This window comes from Hyperoodon ampullatus (genome assembly GCF_949752795.1).
Source record: "Hyperoodon ampullatus genome assembly, chromosome: 20".
Lineage (NCBI taxonomy): Eukaryota > Metazoa > Chordata > Mammalia > Artiodactyla > Ziphiidae > Hyperoodon > Hyperoodon ampullatus.
The window spans coordinates 4,989,418-5,013,200 of record NC_136933.1 but is presented as its reverse complement, the minus strand read 5'-3'; the positions used below and the strand labels follow the sequence as shown (position 1 = coordinate 5,013,200).

The 23,783-nt window shown below is 49.9% G+C and overlaps 1 protein-coding gene across 1 annotated transcript in view; it reads right to left on the bottom strand.

Annotated features, from left to right (window-relative positions):
• Positions 1-8,467: 8,467 nt before the first annotated feature.
• Positions 8,468-23,783, bottom strand: part of SFRP1 (secreted frizzled related protein 1) — a gene marked incomplete at both ends in the record, with an annotated part of 41,996 nt that continues 26,680 nt past the window's right edge. The window contains one exon of the mRNA XM_079726763.1: positions 8,468-8,790. Coding sequence (XP_079582889.1) covers positions 8,468-8,790 — 323 coding nt within the window. The remainder of the gene's footprint in view (positions 8,791-23,783) is intronic.

Below are 23,783 nucleotides of genomic sequence, written 5' to 3'. Positions count from 1 at the left end.
GGACAGAGCAGGGACTCACAGCCTTGAATTCCCGTGCTGGTGGGTGACAGCTGCCTGACGGCCTGCCTGGGAAGGGGTGGGGGATACGGGCTTCATGATGGATACCAACAATTCCCACCGCGCTGCTGTGATGGCCTCCCCGGGGGGGCAGGCAGGCAGAAGAGGAGGCAAGTGATAATGAGGACAATGCAAGGGTCTGACGTGGACATTTCAGTAGGAAACAAGCAATTACACGAGAACAAACATTCCCAGCGCCACTCACAATCATCCGAACACATAACAGTGATTATAAAAACGATAGCAACAAATTGAGACCCGGAGCTGTTTGCACTTTGGGAAAACGGTCCTTCTGGGGCGGAGCTGTGACTGTCCACAGGCACATGTGTGACTCTGTGTGTGTGGTGGGGGGCTTTTGAAACACATGAATTTCATTTGACTTGATTTAAAACTGGATCTCTTTCCCCTGCAGTTGAAACCACTTCTCCTGAACAAACACATTTCCATCCACCAGGCGGGGAGGAAATAGTGAGTCAGAAAAGAGGGGAGGATGTTTCTGGACCTGCTCTAGGTTCAGTGGAGCCCTGATGGGAAGCGTTCAGACCCGAGAAGAATGGTCCCCAGTGCAGAGCTCAGGCTTGGAGGTCGGATCACATCGAGGAGGGTCTGGGATGCAAACATTTTGCTAGGAGCCTAACTGACCACAAGTTGTCCTTTTTTTTCATCAAGTGTCACAGCACAGTCAAGCTAGTTCTTAGGGTTTTAAAGGTGAGTTCTTTTCCTTCCAACTCACTAAACGGAAATAAAAGTAAGTCTCTGGGTCTGGCTGTCCATCTCAACTGTCCCTACATTGTGGGATGCCTTCATCACCCCTCTCCAGCCTCCACATCTTAAACAGCCTGAAGAGAGGAGACATCCAAAAGTAAGGAGTCGGCTCTAGAGAATTAGGAGAGGACTCGGAGAGTTTAGATGTGACAGTGGTTGGCAAATCAGGGGCAGAGTTAGACAGGCTTCCTGCTGACATTAATTGCCATTTACAGACTGGGGTGCAATTTTCCTCTAGCCGGCTCCACGCTGCCTCTTCCGACGCCTCTTCCTTCTCTGCAGGGGCCTTGAGGCCTCCCCCAGGCCTGGTCAGGGCCTGATTTGCATGCCAGAGGAGAGCTACTGTTGCTAGAAGTCACTGAGTAACCTGCGGAATGGGCAGCCAGACTTGGATTCCCCGTGGTCTCAGCTGCCAGCCTCTGGAGGGAGTGCTGACCCCCCAGGAATCCAGTCAATTCTGTGGAACCCATCCTGGCTGTCTCTGGGTCACACTGTGAAACACACACTTGGGTTTTGGCATGCGATGCCTTTATCCCTTCAGCTGATGGGCTAAATCTTCTAGGCAAAGAGGCAAAATTACCCAGATCTGGTCATTACAAACTCTCCAGAGGACTCAACAGCAAAAATGGAAACCGAGGCCCTTAAAGCACCTCCCACCCCCAATCCATTCCCAGGTACAAATAGTGACGGTGATGCTGGTGTGAATTATTAAAAAGTGCAACAGAGGTGGGATTATGTACAAAACAGTTCAGCAGCATCTCCTCTTTTCTAATTCTTTTTTTTTTTGAAAGGAAATCAAATGTGCACTTCTGGGGTTTAATGGCTTTATTTATCTCTAAGTCCTGACATCCAAGGAATCTCAGAGCAGCCCTAGCCCAGGATCCCACCTGGCTAGCTGATGGACAGGCTTCTGCAGTGTGCTCAGTTTCAGGGCCCAGGACTCAGGAAATCCGGGGAAGAGAGAAGGTAAAACCATTCCTTGCATCTCATGGATGCCTACAGCAGAGCTTAGCTGAGACGCCGAGGACAGGACCGTGAGAATTCCGAATCCTTCGCCCCCGCCCTATCCACCAACTCTGGTGCTCAGGTGATGGGAAGGTCATCCTAATTAAAGCCACGTGGTGGGGTTTCAGCTGTGGAAAAATTGCTGGATCCTTTCTCCTACCTCCCACCTCCTCTGTCTCTCCTGAAACATACACATGCAACCTTCCCTCCCTTTATTTAAGCAAACAACTCTCTCCGTGATTAAGTACAGCCCCCGCTTATCTAAATAGTCCACAGACCTATAAAGACACAGGCACTCTCGGGTGCTATTCCGAGCTTGTTCTGGCACCCGTCTTCTCCAAACCTGCAAAGCGCAGCCTGCCTCGGCCTTTGCTGACAGAAATTCCTCATGCCTGTTCCCCGGGTAAAGCAGCCTTGCTCGGCAGGCTGTCCTCAATTTATCAGAGAGGTGGGATTTCCCCTCCAAATACTTCATCCACCCCGCCACCCCTGTTTTCGTGGCCTCTCCCATAACCTGAGCTTGAAGCTGCCCAGATGTGAGCATCGGAACATGAAAAGCCCCCGTTCTGTTGTCAAATTCTGATTCTGTTTGGCGGTGGAGGGGAACACCATCCATCGAGAGGTGAACCCCAAGGCCCCCCAGTGGGCGGGGCTGGGGGGAGGGATGGCGGGGAGGTCCAGAGGCAGACCTGGACAGGACAGGTCTGGATGGCTAATAGTTTGCTGAGGAAGAAAAAAAAAAAAAAAAAAAAAAAGAAAAAGGAGTCTGGGGAAAAAGAATCAACCCTGGAGAGCTAGGACAAAGAACCCTAACGAGTGGATGGAGAGGATGGGCCCCCAGCTTTGGGTTTCGAACTCCGACTCTCCCCCAGTTTGATTTTCTTTCCACCCCAAAGCATGGTTCGTATTTTGAGTTCCGAGGAGATGGGCGCTGCGTGGGGACCCAGAGGTGACATTATTAGCGCAGGGAGCCAGGACACTGCTGAGCGGGCAGCCCTTCTGCGGGCCGCTTAGAGCCTCCGAGGACCGGCAGCGCCAGCTCCGCCCCTCTCCCGGGAGCCAATCAGAAATGCAGAATTCCAACCCGCCCTCAGATCTATCCAATCAGAACCTGCATTTTAACTCGGTCTCCAGGTGACATATGCATATTAGAGGTTGAGAAGTACTCCTTGGAGAGCAGGATGTACCTGGCAGTAAAGAGTTAGGTTCATCCCCTCCCTCGTGTATCTAACTTACCTCTGTTAATTAATACCTAGTTAAGAATAACACAGAACTTCAGAAAGGGCTGCAGCAATATGAAGCGTGTGAGTAGGGAAAAGAGATACCAAAATAATCGTCTGCCTCTCATTCCCAAGCCACCACGTATGTCCTACTAGGATGTCATGCAAAGTAAGATCCAGAGGACTGCTGGCATCTGGAAAACCTAGAGCACTAGCTCAAAGTTGAGATTCTAGGGCCCCATGGCAAACCGCCCGAATATGAATCTCTGGAAGTGGAAGACAGAAACTGCACATTAGTAAGCGCCCCTCGGTGACACATGCTAAAATTTAAGAATGAGCCTCCCTATTTCCTTTAAGTACTATTGGATGGTTGGTACGGATTCCTCTTCCTCCAGAGAGAAAGTGAATTGCTAGTACTTCTGGATCCGTTGTTGCCTTGGAAATAAGACCCACCTAACTTGGATAACATTGTGACCCTGACTTCTTTCTGCCCCTGAGTTGGAGAGCACCTGTACAATTCCTTCAAGAGGTGTGAGTGCTATGGAGCCTGAGGGTAAGGCTGCTGTTCTCAGCACTGCCACCCTCTGTTAGTCACGAGGCTCTGGCAGTCCTGACACTTGGAACACCCCAAACTCCAGGGCGACGCCAGCTGCTGAAGCCAGGATGCCTTTGAACACACTTCATCATCTTTTTGGTGATTTGATTTTTTTTTTTTTTTGATAATTCTATTTTAACTTTTTAATTTTTTTAATTTTAATTTTTTAATGAAGTATAGTTGATTTACAATGTTGTGCCAGTCTCTGCGATACAGCAAAGTGACTCAGTTATACTGATTTGATTTTTAAAAATGCAAAAGAGCAGTGAGAACATATGGGTCGTGGTGGTGGTGTTCAGTGGAGTGACAATGATATCCACGCCCAGCCTAAAAGAGATTTTCCTTCTTATTAACCACAGAGGAATAAAAAGGAAATGCCAGGGCTTCCCTGGTGGCGCAGTGGTTAAGAGTCCGCCTGCCGATGCAGGGGACACGGGTTCGTGCCCCGGTCCGGGAAGATCCCACATGCCGCGGAGCGGCTGGGCCCGTGAGCCATGGCCCCTGAGCCTGCGCGTCCGGAGCCTGTGCTCCACAATGGGAGAGGCCACGTCAGTGAGAGGCCCGCATACCCGAAAAAAAAAAAAAAAAAGGAAATTCCAGTATTTTCCTTGGCTGGGCTGGCATTCCAGGTACAGGTCCAATAGTATGGGAAAATCTTTTGTTTGTTTGTTTGTTTTTGCGGTACGCGGGCCTCTCACTGTTGTGGCCTCTCCCGTTGCGGAGCACAGGCTCCGGACGCCCAGGCTCAGCGGCCATGGCTCACGGGCCCAGCCGCTCCGCGGCATGTGGGATCTTCCCGGACCAGGGCACGAACCCGCGTCCCCTGCATCGGCAGGCGGACTCTCAACCACTGTGCCACCAGGGAAGCCCTGGGGAAATCTTTTGATACCAGAGCATGACTTAGTGGAATTTTTACATGTCCTCATACCACACCTTAAAAATGGTGTCTCTGTGCTTAGGTGTGGTCTGGGGTCACTTGGAGTATTTGCTCGCTTCTGGGTGAAACTGCCAGTTGTCTGAGGTTTGGAAGTGCCTTGTTAGTCAGGGAAAGACATGAACTGAAGTTGTCACTGTCGTCACTTACAGAATTAAAAGTCACAGCGAATTCCTTAGGCAAGAAGCCTATAGCAGCCTATAGCCTCATATCAGAGAGCTTGGGGTCGCCAAGTGGCACAGTCTGGATCCAGAGGGAGGCTCAGCTGTAATTCAGACCTTGATTCCATGGGACTGGGACTTGGGAGCCCTGGGTTCTGGTTCCAGCAACGCCAGTGACCTGGGAGCCCCACCCTTCTTGGGAAACCCTAGCCATCTCACATCTGAGCTTCCCATCTGTAAATTAAAGGGGCAGACATGGTCTCCTCTAAAGCTCATGTGGGTCTCAGACTCCAGGTACCAAAGAGTTTTCAAATTTTAGTTGGAATTTTAACATAGAATTGGCTGGAGGGGAAAGATCATCTGAAACCAAAAACATGGAAAAGAAACGCAGGCAGCGTTGAAAAATACATTCTTGGAGAGCAAGTATTTAACTTTCTCTCTGATCTGAAACACAGCCGGGGGGAAACTTCTGGTAATGATTCATGGGAGCAGGTGGTGTACATGGGATGGGGTGAGGGTGTCTGCAGGGCCCCCCAGGTACTCCGCTGGCCCACCATGCCCTGTTGCCATTTGAAAGCTGTTAAACTGGGACCCGAAAAAAATCAAGAGATGGGTATGTGTGCAGTGGAGGAGGGTGAATGGTGCATCACTGGCGGGAAAAAGTCACCGTGCACATTACCGTTGATTAATTGAGTGATTTTAGTCGAGTGAATATTGATACATGGCAGGAAGGCATGAAAATAAAATGAACACATATGGGAATCACTATTAACATAAGTGATAACATCAAAACATCTGGTAAGATGCAGTTAAAAAAAAACACACAAATGAAATGGAATGTAAAACATTTTCACAGTATTCAAAGCTTTTGTAAGAGATTTAGACTCTATAAGAGGAGTGCTACATGGAGAACTAGAGGAAACAGGAATCTCGTCTGTGTCCTGTGTATCCGCTGGTGAAAGGTCAGGAGGGCCAGCACATTAGGCCACAAGAGTCTCTCCTAAATCAGAACGCCTGAGCCCAGCACATCCACGGGGTTCCAGCAGAGCAATTAGTTACTTGGAGTCTGATGAGAAAGGCAGACTCTAGGTTTGGGCAATGGGGTTTCTGGAATTTACAGACCCAGAGGCCTTCGGGAGCCCTCAGTGCTAATTCACCGACACCCAAAGCCACGTGTGACACAGGATGCTCTAAAAATAAAGTGTTCTTGGAATTCTCACCTCATTTTCTATCTTCTAAGATAAGTACGAATATTCTTCAAAGATTTAGCTGAGTTCTGCCCATGACCTCACTGGATTCCACCCAGAATGATGATTTTAAACCTTCACGAATACGACCTTTGCACTAGCAATAATTACCAAATCACACAGAGACCTCTTTTGGAAACCAATGAGAAAGCCAATGAGTCTGCACATCGTTTTTGTTACATCCTTTGTTGAGAAAAACAAAGGTTTGTGATCAAATGCAGCTTAGGACCCAGAGCCTCCCTTTGCCCCGCAATGGCTGATGTGTCATAGTCAAGGCTGTCCCAAGTCCACAGTGAAACTCAGTCTCGGGACTCTGTGGTTGGACTCTACAACTGCAATTCACATTTCCAATTTATTTTGAGCTCTCTTACTGCTTTCTACCTGAGAATTCCCATTTAGAGAGTCCACCTGTTCATTTATAACCTTCCTGGGGTAACTGCTATGGCCCACACAAGGGCCTTTCCCAAGGCCCTCACCCTGGACAGAGGCCTTGTTGCCTGATCCACTCTGTCCAAACAAGCAGATACATACGAGCACAGAACTCGTGAGTTAATCATCAAGACTAAGACCCAGATCCAGACGAGCACGAAATTGCTCTGAATTTCAGTTGACAATAGGAAAGTAGAATATCTCTAATGAACTAATATATATACACATTAAAAAAAATCATCCAAAATTACAGGCAAATCACTTAAGATCCCCAACACTTTATGATTAAAGGTCAGAGAGAACCAAAAAAAAAAAAAATGTATGAAATGATGGGTCACTAATTGTCAGGGGTTCATTAGATCAGGATAACCCTCAAGAACGTAATGAAGTTGGCAGGCTGGCTTTCAGACTGGAGTTTTGGGAAGTTAACAGAATCTTCCACTGTTTCTGTGTCAGGCAGAGGCCATGTGGGTGATGCCTTCCAGCCCCACTGAAGCATTGGATTGGGTATAAACATTTGCCCAGAGAGACAATCGTTAAATCCTCGAGGTGTTACAGAGAATTGAGAATCAGGCTTGAGGGAGAAATTAATTTGGGAGGAATTACTTCCTATACATTGAATACAGGAGTCAAGTTGCTTCCGTGAATGGGTTTATGTACATCACGTATTAAACACGATGGCTTTGAGAATTATCTTAGGGCCCTTGGGGGAAAACCGTAGCTGCTTTGCCTTTTAGACTCCCTCTTTGGATGGGGACCCTTGTAGCTTAACTTTCCCTCTGCAGAAATGAAAAAAAAAAGCCAAACAAACATTTTTTTAAGTGCAGAGGACAGGCAGGCAGGCTATTCTGAATTTCTCTGATCTCTAGGCAATCAAGTTCAAAGGAATTCATTTCTTCACAGGAAAGACAGGAATGGGATGTATTGTGAGTTTTGATTAGCGTTGTGTTCGGGCCAGGGCAACCCAGAACCCCTCAGGAAGGAGGATCAACAGCTACACTACCAGGAGAATCCACCTCCCACTGGAAATGCTCAGAGAGACAGCCACTCAGCTAGAAAGTTGCCTCAAAGGCACCAAGAGACCCCAGTCTTACCACACCTTTCAAATGCTCAGTGGAGATTTTTTTTAAAACCTTGAAAAGTAAGTGGGTCTGTTGGTCGCTTTAAAGCAATGTGAAATGAACCAACAAGGGAATTAGAATACTAAGCTCTTTACCCAATGACAATTCACCCTAGACTAGCAACTTGCTCGACTGTTCTCAATTTTTTCTGTTTTTCTCCTTTAACTCTGTTTTTTGAAAACCACCGTTGCCTTCTCAGTCTACGAATCAGCACCTCTGTCACACCAAGGCAGGCCCGTGCCGCCCTCCACGTTGCAGGAGGTGAGATCAAACCTGAGGCTGACGGTAACCACCTCCAGGGCATCTGAGACTGGCTGGTTCATATCAGAGATGACACATGGCCACAGGGCCAAGCAATGCAGGCCCCTCCCTTTGTTCTTACTATTTCTCCTGTGCACTGTCACTCTCTGAGTGTGGTGTGTGTCTGTTTCTGTCCACAACGAACAGAAAGAGAAACTCCTCGGGAACTGAAAGCCGTGCATCTTACCAACAGTTAGAATTTTCTAGTTCCAAAGGCGTAGATTAGCTGATAGATCCATAAGCAATTTGTAACGACACAAAGAGAGTGGCAGAACCTAACGTTTGCTGCCGCCTCTCCCTTGCCGCCAACCCCCTTTCTTAACCGGCAGCGCTTTCTTTTGTAGTGACTGTGTCTCTGATTGAGATGGTGCTGCACCTGCCTTCCCCTGGGGACGTGCTGCTCCACACTGCAGGTCTTCAGAAGCTTCCTGATCTAAATGGGTTTCCTCATCTGGGCATGCAGCTTTAAATATTGGCTATACTGGGGTCTGGAGCATGGGGATGGAGGGAGGGGTGGGAAATGCTGCAAGGGCAAAGTAGCTGGATTACGATGCCCTCCACCTCGAAGGAGCAGGGGGTGTGAACCGCCGAGGGTCCAGGGGTGTCCGCTCCCCCCAACCCACCCCATGAGAATCACTTAAAGACCGACTGGAAAGTGGGACATTCGTGGTTCTTCATCTTCTTCATGAAGTTTTTGAATTCTTTGTTTTTCTTGTCCCACTTATGGATGGCCGTCAGCAGGTACTGGCTCTTGACCTTGCGGCCCATGATGAGGAAGTGGTGGCTGAGGTTGTCCAGCTGGTGACAGGGGCAGTCGGCCCCATTCTTCAGGTACAGGACCAGCTTCTTCAACTCCTTCTTCTTGATGGGCCCCAGCTTCAGGGGCTTCTTCTTCTTGGGAACAATCTTCTTGTCGCCATTTTCCTTTTTCACTTCTTTGATTTTCATCCTCAGGGCTAGAGAGGGGGAGGACACAGAGGGGAAGAGGAGAGAGACAGTTTTAGGACACGGCTTTTCATCAGAAACCACAACCCACCTGCGGGCAGAAGAGCAGGAGACATAAAAGGCAAAGAGCACCTAAAAGAGGGAGGCTCTATCTGTCTATTCTACAGATAAGGACCAAGGTCTCAGCTCACCTTCACGTACCAATTCTGCTCCCTGGTTTTGCGGTATCTGATGGTATCTCAGTGGTTGCCACAGGATGCCATGAGAGTCTCAGATAAATGTTCAAAACCAAATCATGTGTCTTTTTTTTAAAACTCCAGGACTCAGACTATCGTACAATGCTTTCACAGAAGGAGGGGATCATCTAATCCAATCAAGTCCATGTAATCGAATGCTACCAACATCAGCACTCAGAGAAAAAACTTACCCTGAGTTTGGTTTGTTTTAAGGAGAAAGTTATTGGTTTAGGTTTTTTTTTTTAACATCCAAAGGACCTAAAATTCTTTGTCAGTTGGGTCCTGGAAAGAAGACAGACAGAGCCTGTGTGTGTGCAGTCAGCAAGGGAAAGCTGACTGCATCAAACGTCAGCGTCCAGCTTTGTCATCAGAGAAACCAGGGTTCCAACCACTGGGCCTCCAGGGCGTTCAGACAGCAGGTACCGTTGACGTGCTGTCCACCACTCATCAACCACTAGATGGCGCCACTAATGGGCTATCCTACCCACCGTGTAGACCCACAGAACCAAACTCGACTTTGACCTCTCGACCCATTCGAGCAAGTCCTGGTGAGGGCCTGATGGATAAATCCAGGTGGTGATTCCTTAAATCTCACATGGTACCTGGGCTTCTTCCATTCTCAGCACGGCTCCCTGAAGAGAGGGAAAGCCAGCCCTCTGCCAACTCTGCCTTCTGGCCTCTTTGTCTCTACAGAGCCTGAGTCAACAGTGTTTCAGGGTTAGTGTGTGGACCACACACTCTAGTGCTGGCTTCACGGGGTTAACTGGTGAGGATAAGTTAGCGTGGAGGCGTTCTATTCGTTGGAAATGCACCAGAAACACAAACACAGCGTCCCTATAACAGTCAACTCCCCTCGAAGCCTCGCCAGCCCTGGAGAGTTCTAAAGGAGTTGGAAATCATTTCTAGATTCTGGTCACCAGATGATGTGTCCATCCCTTGAATTCTTGTGAATTCCAAATCACCAAGCCCTCTCTTTTGAATAACTCAACGCTTCCACCCACATTCCATGAGGAAAGACTTGAATCGAGCTACAGAACAGTAGCTAATGACTAGGAAAGCATCTGGATGCCCTCAAGAGCGCTGAGTATTTTCCATGTACTTCCTCGGTGAAACCTGATACCTCCACGAGGAAGGTGCAATTATTTCCCCCATTTAACAGATGAGAAAACTGAGGCATAATGGTTACGTTTACTTGCCCAGAGTCACTGACCCTAAACTAAACCCACGGACTGAATGTGCACTTATAATCACCATGCTGTCCAGGCCGAATTGCAAAATTCTTTATAATGAAGCTGACATTTCAAGTGCTGATTAAATGGACCAAGACAATACGGGAAAAGAGCTCGGGCTCTCTTCCCAGGTTTACCCACATTTCAAAATGACTTTACTTACGAAATGGTTAAGAGCTCCTCCCGGTTGAAAGGGAACACCGCAAGAATGAAGGCTTTATTATTTATTCTTTAGCTGATTAGAAAGCACACCCTTGGCCACCCCAAGAATTAGGAGAAATCCTAGGAACAAAGCTTCAGTGAATGTGTCAAAATCAGGAAATCACATGCACTCCCATCCCTTTTGCTTACGGAAGGAGTTCCAGATCTGCAGCCACCGAGCCCCGGGTAACAAATACCCCAGGCCCACAGCCCTTAAGAAAGACCTCACTCCCAAGGGTGGCGGAGGTCTTGGGGACTGGCCCAAGCAGCAGATGGTTAGCACACGGGAGTGCGCTGAGCACAGTTTCCCAGTGAGCTCCTCTCTTTATTGCCCCCCATCCCACGGAACCAGCCACTTCCCAGCACCTCTGATTTTGCTTGATTCCTGCACCCACTCCCACCCTGAGGGCAGAGGCAGGGGGACCAGCAGGTGGGAAAGCCGCGACTAGGAATCAGCAGAGACCACCCCTCTGGGACCTCCGCCCAGACCTGCCCAAGCAGCTCTCCCTCTCCCGCCCCGGCTCAGCTCCCCTTGTCGGCTTACCATCCTTGTACCTGGTGGGTCACCTGAGAAAAGACTTCACCTGGGCCAGTCTATAGTTTGCTCATCTAGAAATGTGTCCAGGGGGTTGAGCCAGAGGAGACTCCCTGCCCAGGCCCAGGCAGATCAGGGCTCCATCTCTGCCCGCCCTCCGCACTGCGAGAACCGACTGACCCGAGGAAGGCGGCCAGGGACTGCAGGAAGGCGAGCCGGTGAAGACACCCTCCGAGAAGTGCCCCGACGTGTCACGTGACCCAAGGTCTAAAGCTGGGATCAATTACATCCCTGGCGGGGACGAATGCATTTCCAGTGACAACTGGGCAGCCTCTTTTCTGCAGAGAAGTGAGCCATCATTTTTTTTGGAGAACCCGCTGTGTGCCAAGCCCAGGACAGGTGCTCTCTGTGCGGCTCTCCTGACTTAATGCACAGCAACCGCTGTTTTAACTGACGACGATCAAGAAGGACTCAGGCTAAGGGACAACACGAGGCCACACTTTGTAAAAAGAGACTCAGGACTAGAACCCACCCCTGACCCCAAAGACCATGCTGGTTCCTACTATACCATGACGACGGGGTTTCAAATGCTATTGCTTCAGTGGAAACTATTTCCCTCTTTTGATTGTGTTGCTTTTAATCACAACTCAAATCAAAAATTAATGTTCCTTTGCCATGACCGTGTCAAGGAATTTAGTTTACATAGGTGGGAGCATGGCGGGGAGAGGGAAAAGCAAACGATGGAAATGTGTTCTGCATTAGACTCTTCGTTTCTTGCCATTTGGCTCACTTTCTTTTTTTGAGGTAGGGAGAGTAGAGAAGAAGGAGGCACATGTGGCCAGAAATTACTAACATCTTTCCATCTTTCAGGGCTTTATTTTAGGGATGCAGATTACCAACAATGTTTGGATAGGCGATTAGCCATCCCAGGTTGATTTCCCCCTGCCTTGTGGGTATGTGTGCAGCCTCCCACCACATACATCCAGGGGCTGCTGGGACGGGGTGGGAGGACACTGATCACCACTTCCTTTCCCCCCACCCGGCCTCCACCACGCAGACAGCCTGGACCCCAGGGATTTCGCCCATGGACTGTGTTTGCGCTGCAACCGGTGCTGGTGGGCAGGGGGGAGCAGCCCCAGCAGGCAGCAGCTGGGCTCACAACGGGGGCGCTGCTGGAGTCCCAGGTCCTGGGTTCTAACTGGGTGGTCACAGAACCCGGATCTGAGCTCCTGGAGTCTGTAAAGCGTGGAGTGCAGTCTGCCTGCTGGCCTGGCCGGTCGAGCATCCAGGGGGCCCGTGCTGGGCAATCCCAGGCAGACTACTGCGCCCACCCTGTCCCCATCCTTCTCTGCCCCCTTCCCGAGCCTGTCTCCCACAGGGTGATGATTCTACACCTGCCTCAGGCCCTTGATCTCAGCTACCCGTGACAGCCAGACCCTGAACTAAAACAAAACAAAACAAGAAACAAAACCCTTCTCTGCATTTTTTCTTAGCAGCAACGGAACACCCTCCAACAGTAGGATATGACTCCTGCCTTTCACCTTGCTGGTCACGGCCAGCGAGGATGCAGAGACCAGGAACTTTGAAAACTCAAAACTTAAGGTCACAGTTAGGGGCTGTCTGGGTCTTTCTCTGCAACCTTAAAATAAATAACCCCTTCGATTCAGGTTAGACCCTGGAAGTTTCATCCCACTTGCAGTCACCGAAACTGTATTTTTTGCCCACAAATGATACCCCCTTGGTAGCCTCCCCACAAAGCCTGGCCATTTTCTGAGGCTGAAATGAGCAGAGGAAGCTTGTTACACTCATCCCAAACCCACACTCTCTTCAAAACCATCTTTTTCTCCTGACCTGTTTATGCTAATGTGGCCGCCATCCTTCCAATTACCCAGACAGGGAGCCTGGATGAGAGGCCACTGTTGGCCAAGGGCCAGGCATTTACACGATCGACAGCGTGGAATCGCCGCAGGAGTGCAAGAAAGGGCCTGAGACGGGGAAGGTGCCGAAGGGGCTGAGTCAGTCCCCAGCTTTGTGACTCATCTGATTACAGAAAACGGTTGCAGTGAAGAATAAAGTACAGAGACGAGAAGAGAAGGAGGGACCACCACTGGGGAGTTCCTGCGAAGTCATCAGAGGCACGGATGGAAAACTAGGCAGCTCAGCGTCTCAGAAAGCACAGGGAGAAGGCGCTTCAAGTGGAAGAAATGTTCCTTCATCCCCAGTGCTGCAGAGTTTAAGAATGAGTGTGGGACTAGCTTGCTAGCCTTGGCAGTGGTGGGGGGGGGGTTTGCTGACGACCTGTGGGAACCACGATCCCAGGGGGTGAGGGAGACTCCCAGAGAGCTCCACACCAATGGGAAGTGAAAAGGTTTTCCATCCTGACAGCCACCAAGCATCTGGAATGTTTGTGAACAGTTATCGCCGGCCACTTCTAGCCAAACATAGTAGATTGAGCACACAATCATTTCCACCCCTCTAAAATTATAGTTTAAAAAAGTTATAAACACACGCAAGAAAAATGGTAAAGAAACAAGGACATCACATTTAGTATAACAGAAAGCAAATGGATGGTGGGTCCTGGCTTGATGAGAAAAGAAAAGCTGAAACCCAGCTGCTAACAGAGGGAGCTGACAGTAAGAAAGCAGCAGATCCACATGGCAGGACCCAGACATGCTCGTGAACTGGGGCCATTGGGTGCTTCTGCACTCGATGACAGAGACTGTATTAAATATAGGAACTGAGGAGTCTGCATCAGGGCACCCAGATCCACCAGCCTGGCCATAAATCCGGATGACTGCCCCTCACCAACTCCAGCTGCAGCTGTACGTTTATTCCGTACAGAAGGTTTGAACCCAGACAGACTGGGCTTGCGGACACCAGACTCACAGGAGGACGGGGTAGGGAGGAGCTGCCCCGACACCCAAGGATTAAATGAAGGTCTTCACAGTGAAGAGTGAGGCCCTCAGGTCTTAGAACACTACAGCGATACCCCCAGTCAGAGGACTGTAGGGTTTCTATCTAAAGAAACTAGTAGCCCCAAAGAAAAGACCTACAGCTCCCCCTAACAAAATTCCAAAATGAGGCCCAACAAATCACAGGCCATGCATACACACAAAGAGCTCCAATTTAGTGCTTTACTCTCAAACTCCAATGGCCAGCCAAGGATCAGCAGGCCTTTAAAGGAAAGCCTCTAAATGTGAACAGGAGACAAAAACGTACAAAACATACAGAAAAAAAGAAATCAGAGATAACAGAAACAAGGTATGGCACAGAAGAAAACTGTTCACAAAGATCATGGAAGATATTGTATTCATGAAACCAGAACAGAATGCTATCAAAAGGAATGTTCAGAGAACCAAGAGTATTTGAAGTTTGAAAAGGTAAGAGCAGAAATAAAGAATGCAACACACGTGCTTTGAGATGAGGTTGGAACAAAATGACAAAGAGATGGAGATAGGAGAAAGAAAGATAAAAGAGAGAATCCAACCAGGAGGTTCAACATCTGACTAAGAGAAAACCAAGAAAACAAATGAGAGAAAATACCAAAGAAATAATACAAGAAAAATTTTCCAGAAATGAAGAATGTAAGTTCTCAGATTAAACAGTGCCCAGGTCAATGAATCACAGCATTTAGAAACACCAGAGGTAAAGAGAACTTATAAAATCCTCCAGAGGCAAAGAGAGGCTACATCTGCTGCAAAGGACCAGGCATCAGAATGGTACTGGATTGGTCAACAGCAACACTAGAAGCCAAAACAATTTCCAAATTCAATGCTGAGCCAGTCAATGTGGGAGAGGAGAATAAAGACAACTTCAGGCATGTAATGGTTAAAAAAAAAATCTTCCATGTATCTATTCTTAGGAAACTGCTCCAAAAATGCAGCACAAGACCCAGGATCAGGAAACTAAAGCTCTAACATAAGATAAAAGCAATGGAAGTCTTCGAATGGTTTCTCCAGAGCAACTGTGTGGCCGGCGTAAAGCTCAACCAGTCCAGACTGAAACAGGAGGACAGAGGGATAGATGTACATCTACAGGAAGGTCTGGGGCTGAATTCAAAACACAAACATGGGGGCTTCCCTGGTGGCGCAGTGGTTGAGAGTCCGCCTGCCGATGCAGGGAACACGGGTTCGTGCCCCGGTCCGGGAGGATCCCGCATGCCGCGGAGCGGCTGGGCCCGTGAGCCATGGCCGCTGAGCCTGCGCGTCCAGAGCCTGTGCTCCGCAACGGGAGAGGCCACAACAGTGAGAGGCCCGCGTACCGCAAAAAAAAAAAAAACCACAAACATGAGAAGCCAGGAAAATAAAATGAGGCAACTGCTATCTCAAGGGAAAACCAAATGGTGTATAATGAAGGAAATCTACATGCAGTACACTACAGGGCTCAGCTGCAAATAATATTGACATAATTACAATAAATTAAACGCTGAATGTCAATTTAACCGGAAGTGTGATATAACTCTATTGAAAAGAATGGGGAGAAGAGGGAATAGAGTATAAGACAGATGTCTTTATCGTCAGTCATAGAAAAGCAATAAATAGTGTCTAAAAATTAAAACGAAGAATTTAACTAAAACTTAAAATTGGGTAAAAATTAAAATTAAGAAACAAAAGTGAGACAGATCTTTGTCTTCAATAATAGAAAATCAATAAGCAATGTCTAAAAATCAAAATTAAAAATTAAAAGTAAGTATGGTATTTATTTACTCCATTTTGCTATCTATCGTAAGAAACAGCTAAAATCGCTGAAAATTATTACCTCTGGGTTGTGGAAATTAGTGGTTGGACGGCATGGGGCAGAGGCCTGCAGTTTTTTGTTAAAAGCCTTTTAATACTATTTGACGTTTTAAATTGCATTTATTCTGAAGCAAAAAACTAAGATTTAAAAAAAGCCTGCTGTCTAGTAAAGAACTGAAATGTATATAAAACGTCAATGAGTCACAAAATGGGAGCTCTTAAAAGCAACACAAAGATTACATTTCCTGGTCCTTCACTCCCCATTCAGCTGGAGCAGCTTGGCGTTACTTAGGGCTTCTCAGGAAGGGTTTTGTTTAAGAATTCTGCTTTTTCCACTGTTTATTTGGGAGGACGGGGTAGCCTATAGAGCTTGTCAAGCCGATCATTTTTCAGATAAAAAACCAATTAGGTTAGAATTCGGATTATTTACTTTGAATGCAAAGGGACGTCAAACCTGGTTCAGCTGAATAGGCTGCCCGAGGCTGGAGGTGCCCGCAGCTCCCTGCCTCTCAGCCCTGCCACAGCTCCTCCGAGCAAGGAGCAGGAAAGCATGGGGTCCCTGCAGATTCTGGGGACAACTGACCAGCAGTCAGATATACTGTCTCCAATAGGTGCTAATAAAAAATCATCCTGGGGGCTTCCCTGGTGGCGCAGTGGTTGGGAGTCCGCCTGCCGATGCAGGGGAGGCGGGTTCGTGCCCCGGTCTGGGAAGATCCCACGTGCCACGGAGCGGCTGGGCCCGTGAGCCATGGCCGCTGAGCCTGCGCGTCCAGAGACTGTGCTCCGCAACGGGAGAGGCCACAGCAGTGAGAGGCCCGCGTACCGCAAAAAAAAAAAAAAAAAAAAGAAAAAGAAAAAGAAAAAATCATCCTGGGGCAGGTAACCCACCACACAGTCTGACTCCTGACTTGCTTGCTTTCCTAAATTACTTTCTCTGGCAGACAGGGCTGAAGTTCCCAAACAGATGATCTGTGCAGCAGCGGGGCAAGATGGACAAACTCTTTACCGAGTGGCCTGTTCCCAGACCCCAGGACCAGGAAGAGCCCACAGGTGAGCGCCTGGAGCATCAGCCCTGGGGGTTCAGCTTACATCCCTCCTCCCACCCTGCCTCCTGGGGAAAGAGCCTGTTCAGATAGCAAGACCTCTCACTAAGCAGTCAGACAGAGAGGACCTGCTTTTCTACGTCCCAGACCCGTTTTCACAGATCTCTTGGGTGGGCGACCCTGAGGCAGAAAGCACCATCCCCAAAGCCAACTGTGCAAATGAGATTTGGTAACAGCGCTGAGTAAGGGCGGGGCTGGGAGAAACTGCTGCTGCTTCCAACACTCAGCAGAGGGTCTGGGCACCGTGCAGGCTGGCTTGCAGGCATCGGGATCCAAATGAGTCCTGCTGACAAAGGCCCTGCAAAGGCAGCTCAACAGACCTCCGTTCCCAGCAGGGGCCAGTGTTTGCATCATTAATTCCTTTAGCAAAGAAAGGGGCTTGCGCTTGGTACAATAACTCAGACTCTCTCCCTGACCACAAACCACGTGCTGCATACTTACACGCATCTACTGGCTACAGGACAGACGCTACAGAGGGAAAAGGAAAAAAAAAGGAAAAATCAAAACAAACACACAAAAAGATTGAAAGCGGCTTTTCTTTTTTTCTCATTTACAAAAAAACAGCAGATGTAAAAAATGCTCCTGAGTGGCTTATTTGAGACAAATTATGTAATTGAAATTGGCCTGTTTTCTGGATCCCAGACATCTTGGGGAGGTGGGGGGATGGTCAGGCAGGAGGGTGGAATTTGCAGCTCTATGCCCTCCCAACCCACTTACAAGTACTCACGCACACAGCATGGCGGCGTCGGTGTCAGCCATCGGAATCCTGTTGCCTAAGTGCTTGATTTCATGGCTTGTGTTAAATCCCCACTGATCGAAGCTAATGGTGCAAAATGGAAACCCCACTTTGAGAGCAAAGGGCTGCCTGGTGTGGGTTTATTCTGGACGACGTGTGCACCGCGGCCCAGGCAGCAGGGGCTTGGGCCCCTCTCCTCCCAGTAAGGACCGCATCCCTCCTCCATGCCTCCCCAAGCAGTCGGCAGAGGAGAATAGGAAACTTGCTTAAATAAAGTCAGTCAAAAGGATTAATGGAACCTTGGCTCCAAGTCCGGGCCAACCGGCCAAGGCAAACAGTCCTTCTGCCGGAGGGCTCACTAGTTTTCCATTCCAACCCGCAGTGTTCATCCCACACGGCACGTTGGAGTGTGCAGTGGTCTTGGAAGGAAGACGATGGGGACTGGGTTTCAGAACCAAGAAGCGGAAAAGCCATGAGCTAGCCCTGGCTCTGAGAGATGCTCCAGAGAGGGGTCCTCAGGATCTCCTGGAGGGTTTGTTAAAATGCAGATTGGGGGGCTTCCCTGGTGGTACAGTGGTTGGGAGTCCACCTGCCGATGCAGGGGACACGGGTTCGTGCCCCAGTCAGGGAGGATCCCACATGCCGCGGAGCAGCTGGGCCCGTGAGCCATGGCCGCTGAGCCTGCGCGTCCGGAGCCTGTGCTCCGCAACGGGAGAGGCCACAGCAGTGAGAGGCCCGCGTACCGCAAAAAAAAAAAAAAAAATGCAGATTGCCGGCCTGTCCCCAGAGCTTCTGCTTCAGCAGTAATGGGACGGGGCCTGAGAATGCGCATTTCTAACCTGTTCCCAAGTGATGCTAATGCTGCTGGTCTGGGGACCACACTTGAGAACCACTGGTCCAAAGGGTTTGAGGGTGGGCTTTTTGGTCTGTCACCTTGGTTATTCAGTGACGCATTCTGAGGACGCTTTCTTGGATGGTGTTTAAACTTACTGGAAGCCCAGGGCAGCCCGCCAAACTCATTAAAACTCAGGCTGAAGTCAGCACGGGCAGGTCCAAGACCCAGCTGACCTTGGGCAAGCTGGTCTAGTGCCATTTTCAGAATCGCTGAGGTCTCTGGGGCCCCTACCCCACAGGGGTGGAATCTTGCAAAGTCAGGAAAACCGAGGCTTTGTTAGCAAGAGGCAGCACCTTTCAGAGTAAAGGACTCTAAGTCCAGAATCAGCCAACTCCAGCTCCTGGTTGGGATTCCATCACTAACTTCTGTACAAATCACTTTACTTCTCTGGGTCTTCATGTAGCCATTTGGACCAGTTAATCTCAATTTCCATTCCAGCATGGGCATTCTGTCTAAGTCTTCATATTTCCTTTCTCTGTCTTGAAATCCAGTATAGATCATCCAAGGGAAAGTATCCTCTATCTCAGACGGTACCGGCTGCCCTTGCCTGCTCACGGTGCCCGGGGACCCAGCTGACAGTGGTCACAGCCCAAGCCCACAGAGAACACAATGGCACAAGAGCCTGGCCCTGACTGTGGAGTTGTCTAAACTCAAAGGCAGCCCCCCAAAAGCATCTCCCAGCATGGCGGCAGGCAGGTCTTCACACTATCCCATCTGACCGACGGGAGAAGAGGCCTGGGAGTGCCCTGACCCCTCGGCTGGGAGATCCCTGAAGCAGCTATGAGGCACGCCTCTGAGAAGGCCTCAGATCTCAGCCCTTCACTGTTCTCATGGTTGATCCCTCTAAGGCAGAGCGCGTACTCCAGACAAAATTTATGCTTTTCCAACCCATCCCTCCGGCCAAGCCACAGATCATCTCTTCTCCAGCCTTGACCTTCAAGGCCCCACCCCCACCATCTGCATATGGACTCAGCACAGGTGGTAATTACCCGTGAGTGTGCTTTCTCAGCCCCCTCCCACCGTGAGCCTGCAGGCCTGGCCCACCTACCCACCCCTGTCCCTGGACTAGTGGGTGTCCCACACATCCCAGAGCTCAGCTAACACTGATACACAAGCGAACGAAGAGATGTAAACAGCACAGTCTGCCCTGAAGTTCACGGCCTCACTGGTGAGACGGGCACCATTCGCCCAAACCTCTGCTTCAGCAGCAACAACCACGGCCAACAGCTACTTGGCAGATCAGGCCCTGGTGTAGGTGCCTTTACATGTTAACTCACCGAATTCTCTAGCAACCAACCCTGTGAGGTGGACACCCTCCTGACAACTGGCTTGCTGATCAGGAGGCTAAGGCAGGATGGCTCAAGAAACTGGCCGAGGTTCCACGGATTTCGAGGGGACACTAACTGTGCCAGGAGGCGTGGAGGCAAGGCCATCACCATCCACCGCCTGAAGCACGGACAGTGCTCAGCTAAGGTCCAGGTGACCCAGGCCTCGTGTGAGGCCTGGGCCAGTGGCCGCTGCAGGCTGGGTCTCACTAATTCTTCCCTAACACACAGAGAATGTTCTCCGACAAACCGACCCCAATCACTGTCCCTAACAGAGGTATGCCTGTGAAACCCTTGCATGGTACCTATAATTAAGAGAACATTTCAGAAACTAACACAGCATTGTAAATCAACTTCACTTCAATTAAAAAAAAAAAAAGGAGGACATTGTGCTTCCCTGGTGGCGCAGTGGTTGAGAGTCCGCCTGCCGATGCAGGGGACGCGGGTTCGTGCCCCGGTCTGGGAAAATCCCACATGCCGTGGAGCGGCTGGGCCCGTGAGCCATGGCCGCTGAGCCTGCACGGCCGGAGCCTGTGCTCCGCAGCGGGAGAGGCCACAACAGTGAGAGGCCCACGTACCGCAAAAAAAAAAAAAAAAGGGGGGAGGGACATTGATACGTTGAAACAGTAAGTAAGAGAAAAATCTCTGCCTTTGAAAGGCCTAGGGTGAGGAAAACTGCAGAGCAAGTTTAGGAGTGTAAAAGTCTACCACGTAAATTTATTTGGGAAGCAATCACTATGCAAAATTGTGCACATCAAAGACGCAGAGGAGAGAAATACTCCAAAATATCAGCAGTCGCTGTCTCTAGGCACCCTGAGTATGGCTGATGTCTAAGCTCTTTATTGTGTTTCCCACTATGCTCCAGGTTTTATAATTTTTACAGTGAGAAAAAAAATTATCCCAAAGAGAAGTAAGTCATCTTACTCTGGGCAAATAAGATGTTTACAGCTTACAGTTCATGACTCCTCCAGCAGGTGCTCAGCAGGTCTTCACAGAAAGCCCACGAGACACCAAATTAAACGTCGATTAACCCTGTGTGCATTCGACCCGATTTCCCAAACAAACAAAAAATTAAATTCCTTGCTACGCCCTGAAGTTTCCTGGGGCAGCCAGCAGGGAAAAGCCCTGGTCATGGGCAGGGAAGCGAAAGGAATACAGCTGGGGCTGCAAACCAGGACACTTCGGAGATAGAGGGCCATTCATTTTTATGCTGGGACCACAGGAATAAACCGGGGCTTTCCTGAGCGAACAGGATATGTAGCCACCCTAACAAGGAGGTGGCCCGTGTGTAAAGGGGGGGTGCATGTTTCACAGGTGTGGCTGGCATGGAGGTGGTGACGAGTGGTCTGGCAGAGGAGAGGGCACCGGAGGCCCTTCTTCGCCCTCTCCTGGCTCCCAAAGCTACCAGGCAGGTGCAGAGGTCAGAGGGTCAGCACCCGGTCTGACCACAGGGTTGCCCACACTTCCGCGGCCCTGGCTGGGGAAGCAGAGTCCAGTGGACACAGAACCATCGGGCTGGAAGGAGCCTTTGACACAGCCCTACGTTCTACGACCCATTCCCTCCGTGGAGTGAGGACAGCGAGGCCCGGTAATGTCAGTGACATTAATAAGAAGAACAGGAGACCCGTGTCCTAGGGCATCCTCCACCGCTGGGGCCTGGGGGCAGGGAACGTCCTCACTCAGGAGCCACTGTCGCCCTTTCCCTCCCAAGGACGTTCGAGGTATAAAAGGATTCGGAAAGGGAAGTACCTCTCTGATTCGTCACAGGTGTCTCTCAAGTACCAAGTTCAAAAGAGGGCAAAAAACCAGCCTATGTCCAAAATGGTTCATTCTAACCATCACAGGATGGCACAGGCAGAAACAGAGGCTGGTCCTAGACCTGAGCCCACCCCTCGCCTGACATGAAGGTTCTTCCTGCTCATCCAAGATCCTGACCCACGTAGCTACCCAGCTGACTGCACTTGAATGTTGCTGTTTCTTTTTTTCAGTCTTTCTAGGCTTTGTATAAAGAGCAGGGAGGGCAGAGGGCGCAGTCACCCTAGCAGCCTGCCTGACCCCGGCCTGGGAGGCACCAAGGACCAGCCCGAGTCCAGCCCACCGTGCACACCTTCCCCATCCATCAGATGGGGCAGCACCCGGCTTCACCCCAAAGCCCCAGAGAGGGGCAAGAGCACACACGTTCTCCTGTCACCCGCCCAGCACTGCCCCACCAGAGACAGACGTGTATCCCCTTGGATGACAACGTAATCCAATCAGGATTACAGTGTATCTCCAATCAGGATGGAGAGGAATGCTGGTCTCCCAAAGGTGAAGTTTGTCTTGGCCTCATGTAGGTCTGGATGAAGCCAAGAATCTGAAAAGTTAAGGGCAGTCGGCACCCGGTCCTAGCTCTGAGCTGGCCTCCTCTTGAAAAGGGAACCCTCTTACACTGTTGGTGGGAATGTAAATTGGTGCAGCCGCTATGGAAAACAGGATGGAGGTTTCTCAAAAAACTAAAAATAGAATGAACATAGGACCCAGCCATCCCACTCCTGGACATATATCCACAAAAACAAAAACACTATGTATGTTGAAAAGATACATACACCCCAATGTTCATAGCAGCATTATTTACAATAGCCAAGACATGGAAGCAATCTAAATCATCCAGATGAATGGATAAAGGAGATGTGGTGTATACACACACACGCACACGCACGCACACACACGCGCACACACACAATGGAATACTACTCAGTCACGAAAAAGAATGAAATGTTGCCATTTGCAGCATGGATGGACTTGGAGGGCATTATGCTAAGTGAAATTAGTCAGAGAAAGACAAATACTGTACGATGTCACTTAAAAATCTAAAAAATACAACTAGCTACTGAATATAACCAAAAAAAAGCAGACTCAGATATAGGAACAAACTAGTGGTTACCAGTGGGGGGGCGTGATGGGGGATGTGGAAGGGGGTGGTGCCAACTGTTGGGGGGAGATAGAGAGGCTCAAGGATGTCTTATACAACACAGGGAACATAGCCAACGTTTTGTAAATGGAAAGGAACCTTTCAAAACTATATAAAACAACAGATAACATGAATTGAAAGCTGGCCTCCTCTCTACTGTCTAGGGTCCTTGCTCCCGCCAAGCTCAGCAAGCAGGCACGCAACGTGGCCAGTGGTATCGGCCCCGAGCTGGGTGTCCCGAGTCCTGCTTCCAGATCCTCTGTCTTCACTGAGTCTCTTTTCTTTCTCTCCACCCACCTGGAGCCCCACACACACGTAAGGGGGCAGATGTGGGTCCTCAGAGCCCGGGGGACCGCGGGCGAGGTGAACAGAGAGACGGGATGGGGTGCCCCACTTGGGGCTCTTTTCTGCTTCTCCAGGAAAACTACTTATTTAAAAGAGACGGAGACAAAAATCAATACATCAACAAACAAACTTCCCATGGCTGCGGAAGCCGCTGCGCCCCGGGGCCGAGTTGGCCCAAAGGAGACCCCTGGGGAAGCCGGTGGATGGGCAAGGACTCGGATGACGGGGACAGAGCTTCTTGGGCAGCAGGTGTCGGACCACATCCTGGGGTGGCGCGCCAACTGCCAAGGCACGCCTACCACTCAGGCAGCCAGTGCTTCCTACGTGTTTACCAAGCTCCTGGCTGCGGAACCGACAGATTTTGGTTAATGGGCCCCAGGACGCCCTGTGTGTGGTGCATCCCTTCCTGCTGAAGACAGTCAGGACCCCGGGGTTCCGGGCGATGGCTCTGGCTCAGTCTGCTCCCCAGCATCCGGCTCCCTGGCCAGGCGTGCCCTTCACTGGCAGAGGTCAAGAGGGCTGACCCTCTGAGCCCACACACTCGCTTGCCCCCAGTTGTCCCCCCAGAGCTGGGACGAAGCAGGAGGAGTCGGGAAGCTGGGTGGGTCCCCCCGGATCTGCCCAAGAACGGAGGTCACCGCCCTGCTCATGCTCCAGGCATCGGGGACTGATGTCACCGCCACTGACCAGGGAAGGTGGAAGACGAATGTCAC